This window comes from Hyaena hyaena, unplaced genomic scaffold (assembly GCF_003009895.1).
Source record: "Hyaena hyaena isolate Hyena2069 unplaced genomic scaffold, ASM300989v1 scaffold_73, whole genome shotgun sequence".
NCBI lineage: Eukaryota > Metazoa > Chordata > Mammalia > Carnivora > Hyaenidae > Hyaena > Hyaena hyaena.
In genome coordinates this window covers 169,559-187,969 of record NW_024080705.1, presented here as the reverse complement: position 1 = coordinate 187,969, position 18,411 = coordinate 169,559, and the positions used below count along the sequence as shown (strand labels likewise).

Here is an 18,411-nt window from a genome sequence, read left to right as displayed (position 1 = left end):
CCTTCTCTGCCTGACTTATTTCGCTCAGCATAACACCCTCAAGGTCCATCCATGTTGCTACACATGGCCAGATTTCATTGTTTCTCATTGGCATGAATTGTTTTGAAAGAAGCCATGTGGGGGGGAAAATCCCAGACCATATTCCTTCTCACTCTGCCCCCTGTCACGCCAAGCCCGTGTCAGCAGCACGAATTTCAGTCCCTCACCTGGTTCCCCGTGGCTATTCCCAACCCCTCCCAGTTTTTTGTTATCCCGGAAGGCACCACGATACCACCAAAGGCCAACTTGGGGAACATCGGTTCGCCTCCTCACTCTCCAAATATTTATCAACCTCCTTAAATCATCCTAAACAAACACACAATCCTAATAAAAACACTGTGTTTCTCTGCAAGCAGGGTGTCCCGAGAAGTACTTCTTTTTTTTTTTTTTTTAATTTTTTTAATGTTTTTATTTCTGAGAGACAGAGAGAGATAGCGTGAGCAGGGGAGGGTCAGAGAGAGAGGGAGACACAGAATCAGAAGCAGGCTCTGGGCTCTGAGCTGTCAGCACGGTGCCTGACGTGGGGCTCGAACCCACAAGCTGTGAGATCATGACCTGAGCCAAAGTTGGACGCCCAACCGACTGAGCCACCCAGGCGCCCCCCGAGAAGTACTTCTTAAACTTTATTGTGCACATATATCACGGGGTCTCATTAAAATGTACACTCAGATTCAGTCTTCTGGAGAGGGACTCCGAGAACCTGCATTTCTAGAAGCTTCCAAGTGATGCCAGTGGGGCTCTTTGGGAAACTACACTCTGGGTGTGGAAGCCCCAGGCAACCCCACCTGTGCCTCCCACCGGCTGTCGAAGCCTCTCCTTCTGAAACCCCTACTGTGGGGATGTCTGATGGGGGCCTAGGGGCAGCAGATGGCATGTGCCCTTTCTTGAGCCAACACTTCTTGCTTTTTCACAAAAGCCTCTTCCCTCAGCACCATAATTCCCTCTTTTATTTACATCTTGTTTGTTCTCATGCCTCTTGCTTTCTCCCAAGGGCCCATCAGTATAGCTAGGACACGTAAGACCGATAGGCAGTTGGGATTTTGTTCCATTTTGGTATAATGCGATTCCCCTGAGAAGGCTGAAATTATCTCCCTTGACCCCCATGCATCTTTTATCTCTCGCAGCTTTCTACTTGATGCTTCTCCTGTAATCCCTGATGTTATTGTATAGTTAGGGGGAGAGGGAATGTGGGGTAGAGGAGGAGGGGGCCTGAAGTCTCTCTCTCTCCCTCTCTCTCTCTCTCTCTCTCACACACACACACACACACACACACACACAACTTCTATGCTCTGCAAGGAACTTCCAAGAGTCAAGTTCCTTTCTGGGCCTTGGTTTCTTCATACATATACTACAGGGTCGAGCTGGCAAATCCTTGAAGGTTCCTCTACCTTCAACATTCTCTGAGTTTAATATATCAACCAGCGTATTTTAGTTTTTCCCTACAAAATCTGGGGCCTTGACTTTCCATCCAACTCCACCCCATGCTTCTGTGTGTCTTTTGAGTGATCATGTATCTTTTCTGAGCCTTCGTGCCCTTGTTTACAGGTTGGGAGAGAAGGAGAGTCACCTGATCTGGGCAAGTTAGGGCATAAATAGGGCCCTGGATGTAAAGGTGCCTGGCATAGTTCTTGGCCAAATGAGTTTCTGAGTCAGCTCGAGCTGTCATAACAAAATGCAAGTGCTAGCAGATTCCGTGTTGGGTGAGGATCCTCTTTCTGGCTTGCAAGCTGCCGCCGTGTCATTGCGTGCTCACCTGATCTCCTCTTTGTGTGTGACTGGAGGGCGAGAGAGCTCTGGTCTCTCTTCCTTTTCTTGTAAGGACACTAACCCCATTGTCGGGGCTCTGCCCTCACGACCTCATCTAAACCTAACGACTTTCCAGAAACCTCACCATCGCATTGGGGGGTTAGGGCTTCAACATACAAATTTGGGGGGGGGGCACAAACCTTTAGTCCACAACAATAAGGGCTGGTCAATGGGCTGAATTGGTTAGTTCATTGCCCACTGTGTGTGGGGAGCAGTGAAGTAGCACCCCAAAGTGTGGGGAGGATTGGCCCCTGTCCTCCAGTCAGCTGGCACAGAGATTTTTGAGTAAAGGATGGGAGGTGGTGGCTTAGCAGGAGACCAGGGAGAGCAGATTCTAGGATGTGAAGGAGAAATAAAGCAGAGGGGTGGAAGCGGGGAGAACATGCCTGGAATCCCCAAGTAATTCGAGTAGGCATTGTCTGGAGGCCCCAGAACATTTCCTAAGCCCCCAACCAACACCGAGAAGGTGCGTCTGCCGGGAGACAGCAGCAGGAGGGGAAAGGGTCTGGGGGTGTCAGTGCCCGACGTGGGAGCTCTGAAAGGCAGAGGTCTCGGACTTCTGATGGGGTGGGGTTGAAGGCAAGGAAGCCCAGAGACAACTTGCGTGGCTCTTTCAGAGTCTTCACCATTCCGGCTGGGAGTCTGGGAACTGCTGGGGCGTGTGCAGGGGAGGGCAGCGTGATAAGGGATTTCATCCTGAGAGCACTGGGTGTGAGTAGCGATGGCAGTGACGCCACCCTAAGTGAGTGTCACAAAAACATGGGCAAGGGGCTGGAATCGGGTACCCTCGTTAGTGTCATTTTTGTTAAAATTTCAAGGTTCCATCTAGGTGTCATTTTAAAACTCTGTTGGAAAAAAAATACCATACGTTGATCACTATTAGTTATGGGTAACTATGGTGCCTTTGATTCTGCTGTATTAGTGCCCCAGGTGAGTCATGCAAAGCATATTTGAGACTCCGCTGTTCATCTGGAAGTGAAGGGTGATGTTTGTGGTCTTGGTGGGCACGTTCACCTGAGTGTTAAATGAGTCCCAAGATCGCTCATGAAATAAAGTAATACAGGGGGCGCCTGGGTGGCTCAGTCGGTTAAGTATCGACTTCAGCTCAGGTCATCTTGCAGTTCATGGGTTTGAGCCCCGCATTGGGCTTTGTGCTGACAGCTAGCTCAGAGCCTGGAGCCTGTTTCAGTCTGTGTCTCCCTCTTTCTCTCTGACCCTCTGCTGCTTACGCTGTCTCTCTCTCTCTCTTTCTCTCAGAATAAATAAAACATTAAAAAAAAAAAGAAATCGAGTAATATTGGTAGCACTTTTTGCCTAACACCTGGTCTCTGTTCTCCGTGTGTGGGGAGGGGAACTTGGGAGGGGGGGGTAGTTCCATTTAGGGAGTAATTCCTGTAGCTTTTCTTCAGGCATTATTGACCCTGAGGAACTCTCCGGGAAAGAGAAGGGACAGGGGCGCCTCGATGGCTCAGTTTATTAAGCCATTGACTTTTGGTGTCAGCTCAGGTGATGATCTCACCATGGGTCTGAGCCCCCAGTCTGGCTCTGTGCTGACAACGCACAGCCTGCTTGGGATTCTCTCTCTCCCGCTCTCTCTCTGCCCCTCCCATGGTCACTCTTTTCCTCCCTCTCAAAATAAATAAATAAATAAATAAATAAATAAATAAATAAATAAATAAATAAATAAAATAGAGAAAAGGGGCAAATCTCTGAGTCACCTATTAAAATCCCAAAGGTCTCTCTAGAGACCCATTTGGAGCGGTTGCTTTGGATCAGCCTGTACAGTGCTCGGCAGGCTGACTCTCCCAGGGGCTCTGAAGGCCCAAATGTGACCAGCAAGTTGGTTTTTATAACCAACTTACAGCCTTAAGGAGAAGCAGCTTAAGCGGGCCCCACCGGCCCCTCAAGGCCCTGGTGCTGGCCTCTGGCTGGCCAGCAGGCGGCGCGCAGCGTGGGGCCCGGAGGGGAGGCGGGCCTCTCGCCCCGGCCGGGACGTGCGCGCGCCCGCCGCCGGCGCCGCGCACGCTGGGGCTGGGGAGCCATTTCCGGGCGGGGGTGGGCGGGGCCGCCGGCGGTGGGACTTCCAATCTCGGCGACCGCGGCTGCAGGGGGAGCCCGCGCTCCGCCGCCCCGCGAGGCTGTCGCGTGGTGAGGAGCCGGGCCGGCGAGAGGGAGAGGCTGAGGGGAGGAGCAGGGAGGCGGCCTCGGGGCAAAGGAGTGCAGGGGGCCGCCGCGGCTCCGGAAGAGGGACGGTCGAGCTGGGACCGAGGGCTCCAGGGTGGGCTGGGCACGGCAGGGCAGGGGAGTGTAGGGGAGGAGGGAGGGTAGGGCTGGCGGATGCCGAGGGGGCGCGCTGAGGCTGGGCGCGGGGGGCCCGGCAGTGGGTGCTGGAGAGCGCCGGGGCCAATAGGCAGCGGGCTCTGAACCCCCACTCCCGCGGAGGTAGGAGCGGACGTGGGGCAGCCCGATCTGCTGCTCCTTCCGAAGGGAGGAAGGGCTCCGGGGTGGGAGGGATGGGGTCGCGGATGAGGCCCGCCGGGCTCCGGAGGCTGGACGCCGGGATGGGCTGCCCTCGGCGTCCGATCCTTAGCAGTGCTGCGTTGGTGGGCTGGGCCCCCGGCTCGGGTTGGCTGCGGGCTGGGCGTTTCCCCGGGTGTCTACCTGGGGGGCTCGCTTCGTGGGAGGCTGGGCCCAGATTGGTTTGCTCAGTTGTGGGCGGGAAGCCCAGGGCCAGCAGGGTTCTGATTCGCTGGCTCGGGTGCTGGGGGCGGAGTCTCCTCGCTGGGAGTGAAATCTGAGCTCTCAAAGGAGGGAGAGAACCATTTCTTGACTGCTCTAGGGACTCGGGGCGGGCAGACGCGACAGTTTAAAGCTTTGGAAGTAAACAAACCTGGTTCCCTTTTGCAGAGGGGAGGCCCCGTAAGGACAGCTGGAAGAGGAAGATGCCGAGTACAGACCTTCTGATGTTGGTGAGCTTTCCCAAACATCCCCTTTGTTACAAGTCGCATGTCCCTTAAGTTTTATTTTTAGTCCGATGGATCTGAGTGTGTAACTCTCAGTTCTGATGCTTGCTTTGAGTAGCTGAGCGTTTCTGCTACGTGTATTTTGGGTTTAATATTTGAGACGGGTAAGGATACATGACTGAATTAAATATATGAATATATTTGTATTTAATGAAGATGAGGACTCTTTTACAGAATTCTTGCAACTTATTTTAATCTCTCCCTTCCCATACTACCAGAGCAGTTTTCAAACTTGTATTAAATTTTGTTTGGGTCTGCCATATATTCGCTTATAAGTGTTTGTCTCTTATAAATGTTACGATTCCTGGGAAAGCAGGTATCCTGTCTTTTTTAAAGATGAATAAACAGTTGTGACAGTGCTCTGTGTATAGTAGGTGCTTGACAAATGCTTGTTGAGTTAAGCCCAGTTCTTTTGCTGTTTTTTCCCCTCTCCAGATTTTCTGTGCTTTTTTTTTTTTTTTTTTTTTTTTTTTTTTTTTTTTTTTTTTTTTTTTTTTTTTTTTTTTTTTTTTTTTTTTTCCCCTCTTTTTTTTTTCTGTGTTTTTTTTTTTTTTTTTTTTTTTTTTTTTTAACCGAGCAGGGAGAATAGTATTGCCAAATGAATGTTTACCAAAGTGAGGTTTTATTCTTGGGACCTTTATGGTTCCATAGAGGCTCTTTATTGTGAGAATTTTAGGGAGCCTGTAGTTTTTCAGTAGTTATATAGAAAAAGGAACATTTCATTGAAAAAAATTTTTTAAATTTTATTTTTGATAGAACATAAGGCGGGGGGGGCGGGGGGGGGGAGAGGGCGGGCAGGGAGAGAAAAGAGAGAAAGAGGGAGACACAGAATCTGAAGCAGTCTCCAGGCTCCGAGCTGTCGGCACAGAGCCCCATGTGGGGCTCCAACCCACAGACCATAAGATCATGACCTGAAGTCGGTCATCCAACCGACCCAGCCACCCAGGCGCCCTGAACATTTCGTTTTTATTAAGCTACTTCTCTGAGTCTGAGGTTTCTTTGTGCAAAAACATTGATTTAAAAACCATTCCTTTCTTTTTTTACCTCACTATCGCAGAGAGTTAGTTGCTATCATTGGGAATTTGGCTAAAACGAGTGTGTGTGTGTGCGCGCGCGCACACGCGCACGCGCGCCTAGTGCTGACTTTCTGTAGTGGCAAAACCTATCAGTTCAGTGGGAAGGAAAAAGAGGGAAACTTAGTTGTGATTAGTTCTGGTCTGAGGCAGAGAGCAAGGATGATTTTAAAGACACAGATAAATATTTGGCTCATCCACAGATCCTGATGCAGAGTTCACCCAAAATAGTTTCTTGCCTCAACTTTCATGGAATGTCAGTGGATAATAAATTGCCTTATGTGATTTTAAATTATTATTCCAAGAGCCATAGGTTAGGAAAATTGGAAACTGCAAATAAGTAAAAGGAAGCAACTCCCAGTACTTCCACTACTAGGAAACAATCACAGTTAGCACCTTGGATGGTTAATGCACAATGATTTGTAACAATTGACAATTTGTTTCTCTTCCTACAGATCAGTATCTTTATGTCAATTAGGATTTCTGGGTGCCAGTAGGATATACCTTCGTGCCCAGAGATGTGCTTCTTGGGCCTGTGGCTCTCTTTAGCAGTGCTTTTATTCCGAATATTAACTTTGGAATCAGTTTTGTTTTTTAAAGATTTCTGTAGAAAGCACCATTACTTTTCATTTTCCTCATTTGACGATCTAGAACATTTAGGGTGTTGCTTTGCTTCTTGGTGTAAAGAATTAATTTATACGGATAATGACTGGCCTTCAAGAATCCTCACGCTCTGAAGATACTGCACATGGTTCTTGAGGGGCTTTCTCTGGAGAAGTTGTTATTCCTTCCTTTTTTTTTTTTTTTTTTTTTGGTTATTCATTCTTTGCTTGTGCTGTGCTGAAGAATCAGTGGCCAGGGCCGGGTGTTCACTGGGGGCATTAAACCATCATTATCTTTGTTCTTTAGTTACTTTGTATGAAGCATGAGACTTGTTCTGGGCCCTCTAACTGAGAAGAAAGGACCCCAGTTAATAAAAAATGGCCTCCATGCAGGGCAGCGTATTATAGAACCTCAGAACCTCAGAAGTCGTCTCGGAGGCCATATGATGCAACTTCTTACTTATGTTGTGCTTGGATCCTTTTTTGAGCATCTCTGATAAATGGTGTCCAGTCACCCATCTTTTCTGCTGGAGGAGCAAGATGGCATAAGCTAGGAGATCATATACAGTGGATCCAGAGGTCATAGAAGCCTGATAGTTAACACTTATTGAGCAGCTGTTACATGTTAGGTGCAGAAATAGAGACTCTGCATATTCATTTAATTTGCACAGTAACCCTTTGATAAATATGCTGGCATCCTTTTGCAGGTGAAAAACTAGGCTTAGGGAGGGTACCGCAGCGATGAAATGCCTTAACCACAGCTAGTCTTTACCTCCCTCCTTACCTGCTTTGTGATGCTGCCTCCAGGCCACATTCCCCATAAGGGACAGAGGTTGGTGAGCTTTGTGACTGATGGGAGGGGGTTTGTTTGTGTGTGTGTGTGTGTTTGGGGGGGGGGGCTGAGTAGGATAGCTGTGCCCTCTAAGGGAGCACTTTGGAAGCGAGTGCTTTTGTTTTCTAGTGCCATCTTGTCAGAAAATACTTTTTTTTTTTTTTTAATACAGGTTGTTTATTTTCTCTCACCTTGCCGTTAGGGCACTATATTGAAAGTTTAAAAGTTATATTCGTGTAACTGTAATGCTGCAGTCTTTGAATTTTATTTCAGAGTAGTAAAGGGCATACCAAGTATTTGTTATGAAGAGAGGGCGCTGGGTTTGGTAGGGCTGGAGACTTCTGCATGGACAGGATCCTGCGACCCTAAAGCAGGAAGATGAATGGAGTCCATACAGGACCGACTTTGTATTCCGACCACAGAGCTCCGGCCAACGGCCCTTGATTCTGCCCTCTTTTGATAAGGGCGGTTTGCCTGCCTTCTCCCACTTGCTTGCTTATGACATGTCATGGGCTGTAATACTTCCCACCTGCTCTCACAGAGAGTAAGAGGGGGGAGAGTATCCATCTGACACTTGCGATGCTTTCAGAAGAATTTCAGGTCCAGGAATTTTTTTAGCATTTTTTCTCCCCGTTGGCAACCATTCTTTTCATCCATGTTCTCCTCCTTCCTAGTGCCAGGGAATGGCATCGCTTTGCAAGTTGTCAGATACTCCTGGCTTTTAAGAACAGCCTACTTTCTGAAGGTAAATCGGCTCCTCAGGTGGCTTTTCGCTTTCCCATCCAGTGAATCATACGCAGCATGATAATGCTGGGTGCAGTTCAAGTGATAGTTTATCTAGGGCCAAGGTCCTCAGCCAAGGTTGATTTTGTCCCCCCAGGAACATAACCTTAGCATCTGGGTAGCCTGTGGATTCATACAGATAGGGGACTGAGTCTTGTCTCAGAGTTTAATGGGCCTCCTACGGTGTTACTTAGGGTTATTTTGCCCGGGGATGGTGTCCTGCTTTGGAATATGTGTATTGGATGACATACTTCATAATCTGTAACGGAGTAAAATTTTAAGAAATGCTCTCCTCTGCAGTATTTTTGCAGCACTCTCTTGATTTGGAAACAGTATGCCTGTCTCAGCTTTGTGTTTTGGGTTCAGATGGAATGTTTCCAGACCTTAGAGCTTTATCTTTGAGCCTTGAATCTTTTTCAGGCATGCTTTCTTTCTGAATGTCAGATAGAATTTGAGCAAAAAACCAAAAACTTGTCACTAAAAGCTCATTTGTGGTATTTGAATCTGGTGTCTTGTTTGTAGGATTGTCTAGAAGAAAGGGAAAATTCATCAGGACCTTTAAATTTTTGTTGACAATTCGAGTGGCCCTCACTGTACTTGGCATTGCTCCAATCTTACTAGTAAAGCAAAACTTTCATAACAAGTTTGATAATTTCTCCAGCTATTGGTCTAAAGGAGGGAGGGCTTCTAAATAGAAGAACCTCACATCCCAGTTTTTTGGCTTGGCTTTGCCATCTGGGAGTCAGGAACTTTTAGTAACATTTGCTTTCTTAACTAGGCTTTGCCCAATGCCCTGTTAATACAGTAGTGCACGTTGGTGGCACAATCGGCCATCGTCTTGGGATTCAGAATTTTCTCCAGGGAATTGATTTCTAGTGAATCAGTCCATATGTGGCAACATACAGAACAGAATTACTGGGAGAAAAACCATGCCGTGGGGTGAGAGGAAGTAGGAGGCATCGGGAAGATGGAGTAGTGCAGGCTGAGTCGTTGGTTGAATATATCTCTCCCGGCAGCCTCCAGTAGTGGGGCTGAGGGCATGAGAGGACTGTTTACAAAACTGGGCAGAGTTGAGGAAGACCGGTAGTGGTTGGTGACACACCTCAGGGCTGACAGCCGGCCGGCATCACTGTTAGGCCTGAAGGGGCAAAGATACAGCAGTTTCTGGAACCTTGAGAGTGGCCTGTAGCCCGGCAGGAAGGGAATTGAGGGGAATCATTACCTCAGACTCTGTCTTTTCCCACCCTCTCTGATCGCATGCTGGAGCCTTTCGCCGGGCCAGACTCAACCGGAAAGGGAGCCTGAGTGATTTACTTCATGCAGGGCAGCCCTGTGAGGCACACAGTGGTGAGGAGGTTGGGTTGAGGGGGTAGAGGACCCAAGGGAGGCTGGCCAGTGTGCTAAAGTTGAAGGCTAGTTAGTTTCGAAAGGCGCAAGCGAGAAGATACCTTGTTAGCAGAGTCTGGCAGAATGGAGAGGACATGGAAAGTTCTAGAGAAGGAACGTTCTCACCGATAACAGAAGGACAGATTCAGAGGCAAAGTGTCACCACGGCTTTGGCAAGGCCGGAGCTGCTTTCTTCCAGGGGTAGCCTCAGAATCTTAATTGCCTCAAAGGCTTTTAGAAATCCTGCAGGCCACTTCCCTTGTTGTGTGGAAACCCTTCCCCCCGGCCCTGCCAGAGCCTGTGCGGGCTGCTTGCTCTGGGAGCTCTCTCCATTGTTGGGCAACTTGCATTGTTAGAAAGGTTGTCATTTGTCCAGATCACTGAGCACCTCCATTCGGGTTAGGTTTGCCTGTTTATGAGAGAAAAAACTAAAGAAACAGATTTTAATTAAAAAAATTTTTTTAACATTTATTTATTATTGAGAGACAGAGAGACACAGGGCATGAGCAGGGGAGGGGCAGAGAGAGGGGGAGACACAGAATTCGAAGCAGGCTCCAGGCTCCGAGCTGTCAGCACAGAGCCTGATGCGGGGCTCGAACTCATGAAGTGTAAGAACATGCATGACCTGAGCTGAAGTCAGACGCTTAACTGACTGAGCCACCCCAGATGCCCCAAAAATAGAGATTTTTAAAAGGTAGAAATAGGCTTCTCTAAAGTAAGAGGAACCCAGAGTAGACAGTTCCTGCGGATGTGGCCCCTTTGTAGGTTTTTGAGGAGGCCCCTCGCACACAGTGTATCCCTCCTAGTCCAGGATAGCCGTGCTCAGCTTGAGCTCTCAAGTTCACGTTTTCTCAGGGAGGAAGAAGAAAGGCAGGAAGACGGGCTCGCCCTGCTTTTTAGTCAAAGATGTTCTCACATAGAACTTAGTTTACATACACAAGCCTGCATACAGCACATAGCTACCTTTTAAAGAGTAATAAAGTAGTCGTAACATCTATGTCCCAGGCTAAAAAATAGAACATTTGGGGCGCCTGGGTGGCTCACCTGGCTAAGCGTCTGACTTCAGCTCAGGTCATGATCTCATGGTTCATGAGTTTGAGCCCCGCATTGGGCTCTGTCCTGACAGCGCATTGCCTGCTTCAGATCCTCTGTCCCCTGCTCTCTCTGACCCTCCCCCACTCATGCTCACTCTCTTTGTCTCTCAAAAATAAATAAACATTAAAAAAAACCTTTAGGACATTTACCTCCAATCCCTGATGACATCTCCTTTCCTCCCCTCTAGGGAGAACTATCCTGATTTTTGGAATAATTATTCTCTTGCTGAGTTAAAGAAAAAAAATAAAAGTGTTACCATGCATGTGTATGTCCCCTAAGTTTAGTTTTGTTCATTTTTTAACTTGCTAAAATTGATTTATATGTATTTTTGGTGATTTCCTATGTTGCTCGGTGTTTGCGAGACTCCTCCATGTTGGTGCATGCAGTTTATTGGTTTTAGGTCCTTGGTGTTCGCTGTTGCATAATATTTCACTGTATCACTGCCACAGATTATCTGTTCCGTGACGGTGGGCACTTGGGTGACTTCCAGTTTGAGGCTTTTTTGAACGTTACTGTTAGGAACTTTCTTGTATGTGATAGGGGGCAAAAGCGTAAGTTTCTCTGGGATTGAGCCTTGGTAGTGAAACTGCTCCCTTGTGACTTCCCTAGATAATAATGGCAGACCTTTCAGAAGAAACTGCAACAGTTTATCCTCCTAGCAACAGTTCAGGAAAGTTCTTGTTACTACACAGCTGGACAAACCTGGTATTTACAAGGCTTTTTATTTTCTGTTAGTTGGGTAGGGGTGAAATTGATTTCCATGTGCATTCCCCTGATGACTAGTGAGGTTGAGTGTCCTTTTTTCAATGTGTATTGACTATTTGGAGTTCCTGTTTGGCGGGTGCCTCTTCCAGGCTTACGCTTTATCAATGATTTGTTTCTCCTTGTGGTTCTATTAGATTTTGCTGTGTATATTTTGAGATTTTGTTTCCGGGTGCATATAGATTTAAAATCGTTACATCTTACCTAGTAAGTTGTGCTTTTTATCCAGTCGTGCTCTTTGAGTTCATATAACACAGCTGTGTGAGCTTTTTGTCATGAAATGGACAGATCGTAAATGTTTGAAGGAATGGCCTGCCTGTTGTATATGCAGAAACTGCCAAACAGTCTTCCCCTAGTCCATTCTTCTGGCACATTGTTATTAATGTGTCTTATTATCCCATGAAGTGGAGAAAGCACTTTTTTTTTTAAAAATATTTTTATTTATTTGTAGGAGAGAGAGAGAGACAGAGTGAGCAGGGGAGGGTCAGAGAGAGAGGGAGTCACAGACTGAAATAGGCTCCAGGCTCTGAGCTGGCAGTCAGCACAGAGCCCGACGCGGGGCTCGAACCCACGAACCGCGAGATCATGACCTAAGCGAAAGTCGGACGCTCAACCGACTAAGCCACCCAGGCGCCCCAAGAAAGCACTTTTGAATTTAAGAAAAGAAGTAAGGAAGGGGGCGCCTGGGTGGTTCAGTCAGTTAAGTGTCTGAATTCGACTCAGGTCATCATCTCACGATTTGTGGGTTTGAGCCCCATGTTGGGCTCTGTGCTGACAGCTCAGAGCCTGGAGCCTGCTTTGGATTCTGTGTGTGTGTTTCACTCTCTGCCCCCACCCCCTTCCCTCTCCTTCTCTCTCTCCGCTCTCTCTCTCTCTCTCAAAAATAAGTAAACATTAAAAAAAATAATGAAAGAAGTAGAGTTTTGGGACACATGGGTGGTTAAGCACCGGACTCTTGATCTCACCTCAGGTCATGATCTCATGGTTCTTGAGTTCGAGGTCTGTGTTGGGCTCTGCGCTGACAGCATGGAGCCTGCTTAGAATTTTCTTTCTCCCCCTCTCTCTGCCCATACCCCACTCGTGCAGTCTCTCTCTCTCAAGGTAAATAAACTTAAAAAAAAAAAAAAAGCATAAAAAAAGGTTTTTTTGAGGTATAACTTGCATACAGTAAAGGGCACAGATCTTTATTGTACAGGCCAGTTATATTTGCATATGAGTACGCTGTACTCACTGCCCAGGTACAAAGAATGGCCAGCATGTCAACAAGTTCCTCCCCTTTGGTACCCACCAGAGGTTATCATTCTTCTCACTGTAGATTAGTGTCGCTGATTTTCGAACTTCGTATAAATGGAAACATACAGTACCTTCTATTTTGTGAGTATCCTTTTTGTTGAATCTGTGAGATTCAGCCATGCCCTTATGTAGCAATAGTGTTAAAAGTCATGGCTGTGTAGGTTCACAGTGTATACTATACCACCGTTTATTCATTCTGTAGTTGATGAACATTTCTGTTTCTGGTTTTGACCGTTTTGAATGACACTTCTACATTCTTGAACATGTCTTTTGGTAAACATAGACTTGCCAGGTCATGAGGCACACTGCCAGCCAGGTTTCCCAAGTGGCCATCCGATTTACACTCCCCCAAGGTTTTCTTTTTTTTTTTTTTTAATTTTTTTTAATGTTTTTTTATTTATGTCTAGGAGAGAGAGAGAGACAGCGTGAGCAGGGGAGGGTCAGAGAGAGAGGGAGTCACAGACTCTGAAACAGGCTCCAGGCTCTGAGCTGGCAGTCAGCACAGAACCCGACGCGGGGCTCGAACCCACACCGCGAGATCATGACCTAAGCAAAAGTCGGACGCTTAACTGACTAAGCCACCCAGGTGCCCCTCCCCCAAGGTTTTCTTAATAGATAACTTTTGCATTTAGCTCTCCAGCAGCAAATCTTAAATTTCTGTTACCTGTGCACCACACGTGGGAGACAGCATGGAAAACTCTCTCCTGAAGTAGATTAGGCACTTTTAAAGTGTGAAATGGCCTCCCTTTTCTGTAATTTCCCCGGAGAGCAAAAGCCTACTGCATTCTTATTTATCTCTTCTATCATTATTCATGAACATTCGACGGAAGGAGAGCAGAATTTTCTATTAAGGGCAGAGGTTTAGATTTGTGAAACCCCATCTGTAGCAGTTACTTTGAAGGTAAAATCATAGTGCCTTGGAACTTTTTGGAATCTGGGTGGTAGGTTTACGCTTTGTGCTCTATATTGGGGAGCCCTTCTTTTCTGGAGCCTTTTTCTGAAGGCAGTTAAATGGACTCCTTTGAAATGCATTTTGGCAGATGGATCTAAAAATGGATACATCAGTCCTGTCTTGAGTTCCAGTGTTACTGGTGCTGAGACAGTTGAGGCAAATAGCGAATCCTGTTGTCAGACTCTAAGAGGAAGGACCAGAGGACAAATAGAAGAACGCCACAGGGGACCAGCTCCTTAGCCAGCTGTGTTGCCTTCGAAGGCCCAGGATGGGATTACCCATTACCCAGCCCTTTGTGATAAGCTTGTGATTTCAGCTGCTTCCCCAAGACTCATACCTACAGCAAATCAGCATCAGTCTGTCTAGATGCCTGAAATCAGCCTGATGATCTGTAAACATAAGTGGGTAACCGGTTTAATCTTGTTTTGTAAGTAAGAGGACACTTGTAACCTTCTGATTGAATTAGATAGTGGAAGGCCGGGATTTGATGTAACATCTGTCTTATTATATTGAGGAGCAGCTCACTAGTAGCCTGTAATTTATTACTGTCCTCTGTAAGAAAACACAACATAGGCATGGGAATCAAACCACTTAGGGCCTCTCCCAGCGCTACCTGTGGGACCATGGCTCAGGACACTGCAGAGGTGGCTTGTCTTTGCTGCTTACTGAAAAGGAAGGTGGGATGTTTCTTCTCAGAGATTCAGATTCCTCCGATACTTAGTGTTTATTATCCGCAGTTGCTTTATTACCTTGGTGCACTGAATACTCACAGCAGCCCTGTGAGTAGATAGACAGGGGTATCTTTCTTGTCTGGTGAACTTTTTGTTGAATTATAGCAATGGAATTTGTTTTTGCAGATGAGCAAAATCCCGCTGCATTGAGGCTCAGTGATGTGCCAGAGGCCACACAGAACTAAAATTAGAGTAGAAGCCTCTGATTACCACCCCAGACTTCCCAGGGCACCACACTGCCTGCACAACACGAGTAATGGATGCTCAGTGAACCCACGGAAGTTGTGATGAGTGTCAGTTCAGGATGACACTCAGAGGTGGCTGTCCCTTTCACACACCCCGGGTAGTGGCTAGAGTGTGTGTTTATGAGCTGCCAAAGGAGAAAGTGTTTTTTTTATTTTTTAAATCTCTTCTAAAAATGTAACAGCTAATAATCCTGTTTATAACCTCGTAAAAATACCTACCATTAGATAATAGTGATCCTTTCCATCTAGTTTGTATCTAAGTTCTAAATTAGTTTTAGATAGCTAGGATTGCTTTCATTTGGAGTTCAAAGTTTATTCTCTGCTTCTGGAATTGCAGAATTTCTGCTGGGTTTTGGTCCAGATGGGAACTTGTTTTCAGAAAGGCCTTTGGGTTTTTGGGGGTTTTTTGGTTTTTTGGTTTTTGGTTTTTCTTTTCTTTTTTTTTTTTTTTTTTTAAAGAAAGCCTGTGACTCTTAGGTGGTTGGTCTTAGCCACATTTCGGAGACAGAGATGGACCTGCTGGGTCACAATGCCTTTTTTTTTTTTTTTTTTGAAGTGTACGTTTCATGGATTTTTATCACATTCTCACATTTGCGCAGCCCTCCCCACAGTGTCAAAACATTTTCAGAAGAAACCCCCAGCTGTAGCACTTACTGCCTTATGTCGTCCTGGCCCCTGGCCCTAGCTGCCACCATACCTTTCCTTGTTTAGAGTGCTGCGTGCCACTGGAATCCTACAAAATCTGGTCTTTTGTGATCAGCTCTTCCACTTGGCATGGTGTTTCAAAGGTTCATCCCTGTTGTAACATGGATCAGAACGTCATTCCCTTTTAGTGCTAAGGCTTTTCCTGGAGAATTTGAAGTAATGGATGCTTCACCCACAGGGAACACAGGAGTATTGGGTTTACTTTAAATATAATAGGGTACCTCTGTGATTCATTTTAGAGAGGGGGTCATTAACCTGGGAAAGATGCACCCCAGTGATGGCTTTCAGGATGTCCTGAGCTCTTTGTAATTATCTTCATGTTCCCAAGCATTTTTTGGTGGGGTAGTTTGGGGAACGAGAGTTTTTAGCTTTTGTTAAAAGATCATTTTCAGGGGGTGCCTGAGTGACTCAGATGGCTAAGCCTTCAACTCTTGATCTCAGCTCAGGTCTTTTTTTGTTTGTTTTGCTAAAAAAATTTTTTTTAATGTTTTATTTACTTTTGAGAGATAGAGAGTCTGTGTGTGTGGGGGCGCTCACGGGAGGGGCAAAGAGCGAGGGAGACACAGAATCCGAAGCAGGCTCCAGGCTCTGAGCTGTCAGCACAGAGCCCGACATGGAGCTCAAACTCACAAGTTATAAGACGATGACCTGAGCCAAGTCCGACGCTTAACTGGCTGAGTCACCCAGGTGCCCCTCTCAGGTCTTGATCTCAGAGTCATGAGTTCAAGCTCCATGTTGAGCTCCATGCTAAATGGGGAGACTACTTAAAGAAAAAAAAAAAAAGATAACTTCAAAGAAAGGTAAAAATCATGACACTGATACAAATAGAAAATGAACACACATTGAAATTTTTACTTTGCCTACAGTGAGGAAACCAGGCAGGTGTTCTAACCAGTTTGAAGGAAAGGTCCAAAGAACAGGCACATTTATAGATTAGGAACACTAAAATGAGTACACAAACACCACCCAGACTGTTTTCTTACAGTGGAGAGGGAAGTCGCTTGAACCTTGTGGCAGGTTTTATGTGTTTATAGATGAAGAGTAGTTTGCATTGCCGTAATTATTTACAGCTTCTAGAGTTGTAAAGTAACTTCCTTAGAATCAGAATCTGGTAATTAGACAATTACCAGATGTATAATTTTCCATCAGATTCACACATTTTCTTCTGTACTTTCAACAGATTATCAAAAAAGTTTGAAACTTTCAAATGTTAATTTTTTAATGTTTGTTTTTGAGAGACAAAGACAGAGCATGAGAGGGGGAGGGACAGAGAGAGAAGGAGACACAGAATCCTAAGCAGGCTTCAAGCTCTGAGCTGTCAGCACAGAGCCCTACGTGGGGCTCAAACCCACAAACCATATCATGACCTGAGCCAAAGTGGGACACTTAACCGACTGAGCCACCCAGGTGCCCCTCAAATGTTAATTTTAAATTTAGTGTCTTATATCAGTTTAAAGAAATAGCACCTTTGTGACTATATTTTGAAGGCTGACTTTCCAAAGGGTGTTTTATCTCGGTTGAGGGCCAGTCAGAGACCCAGGGATTGGTCTCTGGTTGTGCTTTTGAATAATAGAAAGGAGTAGACTTGGCAGCTAACTTAGGTTCCACTTCTGGCCTATACTCAGTGTTTCTTATCTCCATTGGCAGCAGGACTATTGACACGGAGATTTCTAGAAATATAATCTGGAAATTCTAGGTGTCCTCACTCAGGGACAAAGGGAGATAATCCTATTAGTAAACTAAGTCTGGGAAGAGAGAAGCCCTTCTGACTTCTTTCCCAACTGAGGTAGACTCAGGGAAGGCAAGACATCCCCTATATGTGTGTAGAGTATGGGATTATTTCTGCTGGCCCTTGCTTGTAATCTAAGGAGTTCCCATTTGTAGTGCTCAGAGGATAGTGAACTCCTTTTGTACTCTGAAGGTGACTTCTGTGCATGTGCACATGCAGCCACTTACCATGAGAGACTGGGAGTTAAGACCGTCAAGTTCCAGGAGTACCTTCGCCCACATCTTACCGCCTTACCTTTGGGTGAGAATCTATTTAGCAAGGAAACCCGTAATTGCTCACACCTCAACATCCCTCAGCCTGTTCCTCTGCTTACTGAGCTTGGTTTTCTGAGTTTTAGCATTCTCTCCTCGTTTAAGCTCCTCGGGGTGCCTTCCTTGATGCATTGCAGGAGACAGGGGCTCCGGATCCTTAGTTGACAGACTCCATACCCCTCTTCACTTGATGCCTTGTCCTGACCACGAGTAAATAAATCAAAAATTGATGCACCCATTTGGCAGTGTTTAGGGCTGTCAGCTTCTGTGAGCTCAGAAGCTTTGATTTTCCATGAGTACACTTCTGATGGCTTGAGAACATTGCCGATCAGTCTCCTTTCTGAGGCCAAGATTGTGTCTCAGTGATGGTAAGGTGCTTTGCCTGAATATTCTAGGGCCACGTGTACAGCAGTCAGACCTGGGAGATGTTTGTGGAATAGTACCAAGCATGTACCTCTGACTTGCAGCATGCCTGGAAGGGAAAACGTGGACTGTTCGGCTTGTTGAGGTGAACAGATACTAGGTCTCTTGTTTCACATAGTGGAATTTTGAAGGAAGTATATGGTTTGCTCTTTACCTACTAAAAAATGATGATTCAGTCCCTTCAAACATTTACCTGTATTTGGTTTCACTGGGCAGTTCTTCTTTAATGACCCAAGGGAGATTTTCCTTTGGGCTTGTGATCTGGTTTTGCTGATAAACAATGCCTTTTAAGGCTCTAAAAACAATAGTGTTTTCTTACCTGTTAACTTGGTGCTTTGAAGTTCTGTGGAATGTGATATGAAAGAGAATCATTTAATTAGCTTCGTTTTCTGTGTTTTTAGGGCAGAAGTGGAGTACGATTCACTACATTAACTCTTTGGGGTCTTGTGTACTTTGACTTCACTCCTTAACCTTAGTCCCGGGCTTTAGAGTACCATCTGATCGTAGGACATTAAGGCAGTGGGTGAACTGGGTAAATCAAGTTTTTCTTTTCCTCAGCAGCCCATTCCTGCTTTAAAGCTTGGATTTCTGGCTCTTTGGGGAAAACTATTGAGTGGTGGA

The 18,411-nt window shown here is 46.1% G+C and overlaps 1 protein-coding gene across 1 annotated transcript in view; it reads left to right on the top strand.

Annotated features, from left to right (window-relative positions):
- The first annotated feature begins 3,939 nt into the window (after positions 1–3,939).
- The window catches only part of SGPL1 (sphingosine-1-phosphate lyase 1), a 57,982-nt gene continuing 43,510 nt past the window's right edge, over positions 3,940–18,411 (top strand). Inside the window, exons 1-2 of the mRNA XM_039233291.1 lie at positions 3,940–3,993; positions 4,753–4,814. Coding sequence (XP_039089222.1) covers positions 4,788–4,814 — 27 coding nt within the window. The 5' untranslated portion in view covers positions 3,940–3,993; positions 4,753–4,787. The remainder of the gene's footprint in view (positions 3,994–4,752; positions 4,815–18,411) is intronic.